Source organism: Fundulus heteroclitus, chromosome 7 (assembly GCF_011125445.2).
Source record: "Fundulus heteroclitus isolate FHET01 chromosome 7, MU-UCD_Fhet_4.1, whole genome shotgun sequence".
Lineage (NCBI taxonomy): Eukaryota > Metazoa > Chordata > Actinopteri > Cyprinodontiformes > Fundulidae > Fundulus > Fundulus heteroclitus.
Window position 1 is genome coordinate 24,038,020 of NC_046367.1, and position 11,173 is coordinate 24,049,192.

Genomic DNA, 11,173 nt, shown 5'->3' on the forward strand with positions numbered 1-11,173 from the left:
GTTGATTTAAGCGGGTTGTTCACTGCGTGTGGGTGGGTAGCTTTTTTTAAAGTGTTAGATACCATGCTTCTTAAAAATTTCCTCTGACTTATTGTGAATTATTTATTATTATTATTATTATTATTATTATTATTACACTTTATCGCATTATAATCAAAGACTTCAAATAATGTCATTGGGATTGTATATGATGGCCCAACAAAAAGTAGAGCATAATTATGAAGTAGAGGGAAAATGATACACATTTGTTATCTATCTATCTATCTATCTATCTATCTATCTATCTATCTATCTATCTATCTATCTATCTATCTATCTATCTATCTATCTATCTATCTATCTATCTATCTATCTATCTATCTATCTATCTATCTATCTATCTATCTATCTATCTATCTATCTATCTATCTGTCTGTCTGTCTGTCTTTTTGTTTTTGTTTTTAGAAAGTAATAATCATAACAGTAAATACCTGTATACTCAACCAATTTCCACCTGGATCAGACCTGCCCTGCTTGATCTCTGCCTGTACACAGTTTATTCCAGGTATAATGACAGTTTTTCCCGACTGAAGCATGGCAGTACCAGTACTCAGTGTCACTCAATGTGACCATCTCTACATGGAGGAAGTGGAAAAAGAGAGCTCTGGACTCCTCTGAGGGAACGGCACCAAACCACTGGTTTAGGCATGTGGACGACACCTGCGTCACAATTTAAGCAAATAAAAAATAGAAGCATTCACCAGACATGTTGATTTTGTATACACCAGAGATGACACCATTAACAACAAGCTGCCTTTGTTGAAGTAAGTTTTTGTTGAATCAAACATTTAGGTTTACAGGAAACAAACCGCACAGGTCAGGACCTTCGGTTTGACTCTCAGCACCTACTGGAACACAAACTGGCTGTTAGACAGAAGGGAAGGAAAAAGAACAGAGCCACGCAAAAAAAACTATCCGAACCTGTTGGCTATACCTACTTGATTCTCTGAAGGCCACTAGAAAAAACAAGAAAGCACACTCCTGAACAGAACTGGTTAAAAAATGAACAACAAAAAACATTGTCATCCTTCACGTTGCTGAGAAACTTAGAATCTGTTTCAGGCCGAGCCAGACTCTCAAAAAGAGGTGTGGTTCTTTCTAAACGACATGGTGTATGCAGTGCAGTGCAGCAAGGTATGTCCAGACCTCTGCATTGGAGAAACTGAACGTCTCCTGAGATGCTTGGCTCAAGAGAGCCAGCTCCTCCCAGACTTAGATTTATAACTACCCTTCAACGATAAGGGAGACTCTTTTGAGGGCCAAAATGTTAATATTTTGGACAGAGAAGATAGATGGTTGGAGAGAGGGGTGAAGGAGGCCATTTATGTGAAACAAGAAAAGAAAACATCTCTCGTCAGAGGAGGAGGCCTCAGATTCCAGCTTTCAATAACATCCAGTCCAGGATTAGGCCTGATGCCCAGTCAGTTTCAAACCAATTCACACCTTCTTGCATGTGACCAAACATCTCTCTATTTGAAAACGCCACTAATGGCGCCCTATTGTTAGGGGAGTCCAATATGCGTGTGAAGTTGGATCTGTAAAACGGCACTCCCTGACACTCTAAAAGCTCATCTCCTGTTTTGAATTGAGAAAGCCCTTCAGATGAAGATCGAAACATTTTCAAATGCAAGAACTATAGACCAGTTATTATGTTATTTTAGTCCTTTTTTTTGTTTTGGATAAAACCAAATGTTGAAGCATTTTAAAGTTGTGGCTAAAACAGCCAAAATGAGCTGATTTTTAATCCATTACAGCACTGGAAGTGACTTTTTTTCATTACTTTATGAAGCAGAACAAACACTAGATCCAGTCATTTGCATAAAATGATGAGAGTTGCTCCATGCAGAACAGGAAAAAGCATATTAATCTAATAAGAGCAGAGGCTTGGCCCATACTGAAGCCTGCAGATGTACGATACAAAAGCTGTCAACCTCCTTTCTTCCAGTGCTGTAGTTTGCTTTATTTGCCTAAAACACCAATCATGTCAATTATCATTCTTGCCATCAGAAGATTGCCTGGTAGATTATTATTCATGATTAATTAAGCAAGCTGAAAAGCTAAACAAGGGGATCCAGAAGTGAATTCTCAAGCGGCCAATTAAATATCAGCCATCCGGACCACTGACAACCCAGGCATAAAAAAACAATCTGTTAAGCATACCTACAGAAAAGGCAGGAAGTATGCAGAAGTCAATGGCAGTCAACGAGATCCCAGGATATCGCATTCCGCAAATCAGACAGCCAGTCCTGTGTCAACATACTAAAGAAGCTCCTCCCTGCTACCCTGGGAGGATAGGATTCACAGCATCCAGCAATTATCTGTAATGTAGGAGAAAAATCGATGCGCCCGTGGAAAGCTGCTATAGGTCACCAAGTTGACGCTGTCACTTGCATCAGAAACAGTCTACTGCTGCAGGCTGAGCCCCAAGCCTCTCTCAGACCCTCTAGTTTCTAATGCTCTGGATTATGCCGATTATTAGCCTGACAATACGGAAGATAATTGCTTTTTTTATGGGATAATGGCAGAATGGAAAATCATCACAGGTTTCAGGCATCCATTGTTGCAGATGGAAGTATCACTTTAAATAATCCGTGCACACTCGTTTGGATTTCTCTTTATTTTTTTCAGTATCATTTACCGAGCCCTTTTTCATTTACTATCTTGACGTTTTATTTTACCTTGTCTCGAGCTTTTGAAAAAAGTGTCTTTTGTTTTGTATTTGCAGCACCACGTTCCTATTTCACATTTAAACACGTTGCCAGAAAGAAAGGAGACAATCAGTCAAAAAACAAACAGCAATGCTCATCAGTTAAAGTAGAGTCCGTGCATGCATAACAAAAACCCAGAGAGATGACAGATAATTGTATTTAGTTTGGGTGTGAGCATCAAATTGACCAAATCATCAAATATGCTAAACAGTAATATTGTGGGTATATTTGTATAATATCCAATCCACTGATTTGTTTGACAAAAAAACAAAAGAGTTTGCCATAAAAGTTTCCAAAGGGCTGATGACGCAGTTGGGTAAAAGCTGCAAGACTTACGGCTTATGTGCCAACAGAGACTAGTTACCCTGGACCCGCCAAAATAAACTATCAATGGAACAAATAGAACATTTAAAATAGGTATTCATTCCCACTAAACAGTATAACTAAGATAAAACAAGGAGAGAAATTAAGCTGTAAAAAAATATACGAAGTTTGATCTAGCCTCTTTAAAAAGCCTAAGAAAATGTTATATTGAAAAGATTAGATATATGAGATATTATCTTTAATACTCATGTGAATTAATCAATAGTTATCAAATGTGTTCTTTCCATATATATCTTTTTTCGTTTATATCTATTTTGTTGTGCAGAAAATTCATGGGAGAACACATTTAGTCTAAATTAGCTCTCAGCAACAAAAAAGGCTTTTTAATTGCATTTAAATACACCTTGGCAAAGTTTAAAAAAAAAAATCACAAAGCAATTCAAACGGCTTCCTTTTACGTATGCTTTGCTCTACTCGTGTCTTCCTAATAAAACAGAATTGAAACAGCTGTTGGCTCACCTCTGCTCCCCTTGGCCCTTGTCCAAACACCTGGCAACACAAATTTCATTTTTAATTTTGTTTTCAAGCTCCATGTCTTCTCTCTCAGGCAGCTATGAGCCGAAGGAAGGATGAGCTGTGGCTGTGCCCCTCTTTGTGGCTTAGAACATCCTGGCAGCACCATAAGGAGGGAGGGGGTGGGGTGGCGGGGGGGCTTCTTGAGACGCTGATAGTCTGGTGTAAATTGTATTAAAGCCAAGTAGATATTGAGAAGGACGAAAAATCAATACCTCGTGACCAGTAATGTTTGACAGATCAGGCTAAGAGGGAAAAGTGAGCCGGCCATAGCTGAAGCCCTGATTCAGAGGCCGCATCTGCAAGTGGTTAATCAAGTGCCCGTCTGACATCCAGATTGCATTTTCTACTCACCATTACTCCCATTTTCATCCTTCACTGTAGAGGAGATGTGCTATCAAATGTAAGAGGCGGTAATCAGAGTAATAAAAAAACCATCCCACCAATCTGATATAAATGCACTCTCCTAAGAGTGTGCTTTGTGTTTACTTCTCAGTTTTCAGAACGCTGACGGCTCCATGTTTAAGAAAAAAACATGAACAACAGCGTAGGTGGAAAGGCGGTGGTGGTGGTGGTGGTGGTGGTGTGTGTGTGTGTGTGTGTGTGTGGGTGGTAGTTCTGGCCCCCATAATCTGGAAAATTTAGATATGCCCCTTCCCCTCATTAAAGCATTACAGAAAGATATATTTTTAAACTAGATAAAAATTAATAAAGCAGCTATTGAACCACCAGTGAACACCAGGAAACTGACCCCTAGTTAGTAGTTATTTAAAACAAAAGACATGTGACACATTTTATTTTCTTCCACTTCTCAATAGAATAAGGCAAATGAACATTTGGAATCAGACCGCATTTTACTCAACTCATTACTGAGGTTGAATCTTGTGAAAGACTGCAAAGAAAATCCTAAGCAGCTAAATTATTTTGACAGATTTGATTTGAGCATTTTTGTTGATTTCATACATACATACATATACATACACACACACACACACACACACACACACACACACACACACACACACACACACACATATATATATATATATATATATATATATATATATATATATATATATATATATATATATATATATATATATTTTTTTTTTTTTTAAACCTCTAAGAGATGTTTTCAAAAACTTCTGTTTTGAGAAGAGTTTAAAACAGATGGGGAGACTGAGAGGAGAGAGTAAAGCAATTGACTGCAGACAGAGAAAGAAACTGAAAAAGAAGCATGTTTATTGTCCCAACAATGCAATACAACTTCCACCCTTAAGCACGGGAGAGTTACACTTGTTTGAGTTTCATGAGAAGTATAAGTCACCGGGGTAACATTTACAGTGACAAATGATACTGCAAATAAATGTCCAGTTTGAAAACATTCAAGATATCTTCACAAGCTGCTGTAATTGGAGACAGAACTCTGTTGTTTAACTAACATACACACAAAAAGCCGCACAAGAGGTGCTGTTTAACAATTTCCGTGGCCCTATAGGACACATTCTCTTTCTCTTCAGTGTACTTTACTGATGGATCATAAGTGCTGCGAGCGGTGAGCTTTGCTTTTTGGTGCACCAGTGCAGACAAGTGACAGAAGGGAGGCACTGCATAAAGCAAGTTTTTTATTGGGTGGTCATCCAATGTTCAACATTGCCATTTCTTAAAAAAAATGTACTCGGTCTACATTGGTTCTCCTTTTGATGAAGTTGTGCTTGGTATGTTGATCTCCCCACTTCAGAATAAACTGCTCAACTTACCCAAACTGAACTAAGATTGTGTGTTACATCACATTTACACACATTTTGTTGAAATGTCCTGAGTTTTGTTATTTAGGACAAATTTAAACTACAACATTTGAAAGGTTCAGCTTGCATTTGCTTTCATCCCCACTGAGTTAATACTTTTGCCACACTTACAGCAGAAGATTAATGAGGATACATCCTGACTAGCTTTGCACATCTACCGTCTGAAGTGTCATTCTTTATATATATTATGCTGCAGTCTGATTGGATGGGGAGCTTCTGTGGACACAAACTGTCAAGTTTTAAAACATACTCTCGATTTGATTTTGATCTGGATTTTTCCCTTGGTTTAGATGTTTCCCTTCCCTTCAGAGGGACATGTCTACTACTATGTAACTCCTAACTTTATAATGATGTTAGCAAGAGAACATTTTGATCTGCTGGTGGTGCTCTTCGCCATGTTGGAGAATGTGGTGTGATGTCATACCATAGTCCATCTGATATATTACCTTTAGTTCTTCACATCACTATTTTTGTAGTTCTTTCTATCTAAAATAATGAAATTTCACTTATTGCTCCTTTAAGAGGGTTTCAGAAGCAACTTCTGCCTGAAAATACACAACTAAAATAAATGAAGAGTAGCTCCAGAATGATCGGCTCTAAATGCAACCTTTTAGTACCAATGTGAAGGTAAGACATAAAATAACAATAATATTTCCAGTGGAATCAATATCACAACCGTTACTATAGTCCTATTCTGACGACATTATTTTTGCCGAGGGACCACATGCAATTTGTAATAATTGCGAAAGATGGTCTGCATTATTAATCCTGTGCAAGTCGGCCATATCAGTAATTTGTAAAGTAAAAATTCCCCCACAAATTGCCAACTATATTTTGCTGAACTCTGAGGTCCTGTTATCATATTAATATAATGCAAATAGGCATCTCTGTGATCTGGACAGAAATGGGCAGGATCCGATACATGACAAGGTGGTTTTTGTTTCCTGGGCAGCATTTTTATTTGCTTTTGCCGAAGAATTTAGGCCAGAAAACCTTTTGGGTTCTAGACCAGCAAAACCCTATCGGCTCGTAACGTGTGGCATCAAGAAGAAAAGGCTGAAGAGAAGGAGCTGATGCAAAATGGTGGATCACATCATGCATTGCACAATGTGGTATGAATAATTTGTCTTCTATTTGTAGCCTTCTGTTATACAGCTGGCTAGCGCTGGCAGTAACACAGCATCGAGCTGCGCCCGCAGCCTGCAACTCACACACTGATTCGCATCATTCCTCGAGTCGACTGATAAAGCATGTCACCAACCACAAGTTAAAGTATATGCAATATGCAGCAAGATAAAACATCAAATATGGGAGATGTCCGTTAACTTCAGCAAAATCTCAGGCTTTTGCATTTGCATTTGCCCATGCAAACACGCAAAATAAGAAGCAGACGTAGGGAGGCAATTTGTTTTTTACATGGGGTCCCAAGGTAATGCTTATCTGCTTATGCAAATAGGACTTATGACTGATTTATTTGTAATTATACAAAAAAAAGTCCTTTTGAAAACCCAGGAGACACCTCAGATTGTATATATATATATATATATATATATATATCATCTTTACTATTACTCCAGCTAATTTCGACGAAATCAGTTCAAGCATATTTGTTCCACAAAGATTTTAGTGGGCCAGTGTTCCAGGCGGAGCAGTCGTTTTGGCACAATTTAACCAAATGTGCCAAAACTGTGCCAATTGTGTTTTTCACTTTATAAAAGGGAATGTGGTCAAATAACTATGGCCGGAGCAGTTTTTCAACTGTGCATAAATAATGGAGGTTATTAAAGTGACTACCACTTCTATAACCACGCACCGACATTGTGTCATGTGACAACCTTGGAAAAGAAGTCTAATAGGTTGGTGGAAAGGGATGACTCTCTAATTTCCAAGGATACCAGACATGAAGGATGAAGCAAGAACATATCTGAGTTTAACGTGCTGCAAAACTGATGCTTTTTGTGGAAAAAAAAAAAAACTATTTCAGCAACGTGTTTTAGACAAATTAAAGCCTCCTCTCGAGGGATTTAGGAAAAAAAAAAAAACATGACCTTCTATGAGCTTCTTTTACAGAGGGTGAAAAATGGTTGATGCTCTTTGACCAGTATAACGCTGGTCGGGCTCAAACAATGTTATTCCCAACCTGTCTGCTGCGTAGTCTGAAACACCACACATTTCAGACAACATTTGTAACAGAACTTGTATGATTTTGTTTCTATTTCAATTAATAAAATCCTAATAAATTACATTCAAGTTTGAGGTTTGTGACATGAAAAATATTAAAAACTTACTAATATAATTGTTGCCAGGAAGAAGAAAAAAAAACAACTGCAGGTCAGAATACACACTGTGCTCTCAGTAAGCGAGAGTATACTGAAAACAAGCCAACACAAGCCCAGCGAAGAAGGAATTTTTAAGGTGATGGATTCGTTCTCTGTGATGGGCCTGTGATCATCTGTCCAGGGTGTTCCCCACCTCTCGCCCAATGACCGATCACCGCTGCAGAAAGGCAGCAAGTCCCCCCCCCCCCCCTCCCCCGCCTCAAATGAACGACCACACGCCATGTCCATAATCAGTCAAGCAGTAGGAACGGTTTCTTCTGCTGCCATCTAGCGGTCTTTTGTTTTCCAGCCCTCGCAGATCTCCAGTGATCTCCTTTCTTGTCTCCAGCTGTGATGACTCATGCAACTTCATGACGAAATATTTCCCTTTTTGTGTTTCTGAATTACTCAATAAATGCTGGACTTGATGTTTGCTGTATGCAACGAGCCCCTTGCAGAGTTCGGTTCTAAAATAAAACAAAAAATCTTAATGGCACAAATGAGCCTTGTTGTGCAAAGATGGGATAAAAAAAAAACTGAAGCCCTGTGCTAATACATCAGAAGTGGAAGTTGCCTCTCGCATGTAGACCCCTGCAAAATTAAAACCTTTATAATTTTGAACATATCATTACACTGTCACCAAAAATGCATGGCATCGGACGTTTATTTTTGATGGACCAACACAAAGCATGGCATAAATTGTTGAGTTAATGGAAAATCATATATTATTATCTGTATTCTTTACCCAGAACAAATCTGAAAAGAGTGGCGGGTCTTTTTTTAAATGAATGTAAATTAATCAAGCTCAACTGCGTGTAATCTGTTCTCAGGATAAATACAGCAAATCTGTGAAGTAGTGGTTCCCAACCTTGGTCCCCAAGTACCCCTCCTGCACGTTTTGGGCATCTGCTTGCTGCCACACGCCAGACTTAAATTAAAGGATGACTTCTGCAGCACTTGAAGGCATGCAGAGGAAGTCATGCAATCATTTGAATGAGCTGAGTTGGAACAGAGACACGTCTAAAGCATGCAGGACAGGAGCAATGGAGGACCAGGGTCAGGAACCACTGCTGTGAAGACCTCAGAGGTTGTTTGTTTGTTTTCTTTCAGAAAACATCAGTCTAAGGCTTGTTTGACATCATGTAGGGGATGTGTTAAAATACGTGGAAAAAGGAGCTCAGAGGAGGCGGGAAAAAAAATGTTTTGATCCACATGTAAAACTTAATGCTAGACACAAAAAAGTAACATTGCACATCATTTTGAACGGATCATTCCCACAGTGAAACACGGTGGCGGTGGCAGCATCATGCTGTGTGTATCAGGAAGAAGGAAACTGGTCAGAGTTGATGGGTAAACTGGGTGGAGATAAATACTTGGACATTCATGCTTTAGAGTGGCCGAGTCAAAGTCCAACACCAAAATCCAGCTGTATACTGCAGCAGAAATGTGTTTGAGACACAGCAGCGAGGGCTATAGAGGATAGAATTGAATTACACATTTTCCTCCAAGTAATCTCCCTTACCACGGGGGTCATTTCTCTTTAAATTTAGGACCATTTTATTAAAGCAGCCCTCTGTTTTTTGCATGTAACAATATGCCTGAAACAATCCAAAATGCACATTGCAAGGTATGCTGCAAGTCAACAAGCACGGGGTTTTCTTCTTCAGCTAACATTTGTCTTGCTGCACCAATCCCTTTGAGAAATTATATAACGGGATGTCTGATGAGAATCTTCCGGGAGTCTTTACCCAAACTCCATCAGCACCAAATAAGCAGATCAAACGTAAAGCCGCCCACTTATCACCACTTCCCCTGTCTGTTTAGTGGACTCTCTGCATCTGATAAATCCTTATCAAGGCCGTACAGTGCTGGTTCACATGTCGCGTTATCACACTGGTCTCTTCCCCAGGGCTCCCACAGGAAGGGCCCGTCAGAGGGCATGGCATGCCATGTATCTCAGCCGCCTTACAGTCAAGGAATAATGCAGGGCGACCGAGTGGATTCAGTAGAGGTGTGCCCCAGCATTTCTATCGGTGTGACTCTAAATGTAAGAATGAAACTAGAACATTCATGCTTGATAGGATTCATACGAACGCACGGCGTGGATGTAATCAGCGGTGAAAAACGTTTTCCCCTTCACTGATCTCTTATGCTTCTTTTTGTCACACTTGAATGTTTCAACAACATCACTTTAGTGATCATCAGTGAATGATAACCCCGAGAAGGTTAAATCAAACTTCATCTGAACCACCTTAGCTCGATGTGAAATAGCAGTTGGCCCCTAAACCTCATGGAGTGAGGTGATCAAACACTTGTGATCACTGGCACTGCTTCTTTTCCATCACTGAGGGGGGATTTTGGCTCGTTCTTCTTTACCGAATTGTTATAGCACAGCCACTAGGTGAGTTTTCAAGCATGAACTGCCTGTTTAAGCAAATAGCACTGCATCCCAACTGGATTTAGGTCCAGATTTCAACTAGGTCATTCCCAACCCTTGCGCGTGTTAGACTCTTGTTCTGCTGCATAACCCAGGTGCCCCTGAGCTTAAGGTAACACACACTGATCACTGGATATTCTCCTTTCAGTTATTTGTTGTTGTCGTTTCATCAGTCAAAGGTCCTGATGCAAAGAAGGCCATCACATCACCACCATCACGTTTGAAAGTCAGTATAACGTCGAATTTCCCAAATGATGTGCCAGGGATGAAGGCAGATGTCAGACATCTTACAAAAATTACAAATTCCCAAACATCCTGGGGATCAAGAACATCATATTTAGCATGAGTTAAAAACAACATTTCATTTACGTTTGCGATTAATACATATTTTTGGGTTGAATTGAATTGAATGAGACGGTCCCTTGAGTTGTTTTTGGTCAGCAGTGGATTTCTCCTTGGCACTATCCCATGTGTTGCAGTTTTGCCCAGTCTTTTCCTTAACTCTGACCTGAACTGAGGTGAGGCCTGCAGCGCTCATAATGTTGTTCTGGATTATTTTTACGGCCTCCTGGATGAGTTGTTGATGAATTAGAAATTAATTAGAGTTAATTAAGATAGTTTTCAGATTTGTTTGGATAGCTTTTCCCCCTAATAAATGCAAACATTATATGAATATTCTGTTTTCCCCTTACAACTTTCCTTCGTCTGGTACAATTTTATTTCAATAATCGAAAATATTTACACCACCAGTCAAAAATTTGGACTCGCCTTCTTAGTCAATGGTTTATCTTTATTTGTATTAAGACTCCTTCAAGACAGTTGAAAAACCCTATCTGGTGGTGGCCAAGAGTGATCAGATCAAAACAGAAAAAAACAGAAGGGGGAGGAGGGGGGTATTTAGAAAATAGATGTTTTAACTTATTTCACGATTTTGTGTTTAAAACATCTGTCTATATACTTTTGTAT

The 11,173-nt window shown here is 39.3% G+C and overlaps 1 protein-coding gene across 1 annotated transcript in view; it reads right to left on the minus strand.

The window, feature by feature from the left end:
- frmpd4 (FERM and PDZ domain containing 4) overlaps positions 1-3,699 on the minus strand; it is a 66,070-nt gene extending 62,371 nt beyond the window's left edge. Inside the window, exon 1 of the mRNA XM_036139231.1 lies at positions 3,591-3,699. Within this exon, the coding sequence (XP_035995124.1) occupies positions 3,591-3,664 (74 nt within the window). The 5' untranslated portion in view covers positions 3,665-3,699. The remainder of the gene's footprint in view (positions 1-3,590) is intronic.
- Positions 3,700-11,173: the final 7,474 nt, after the last annotated feature.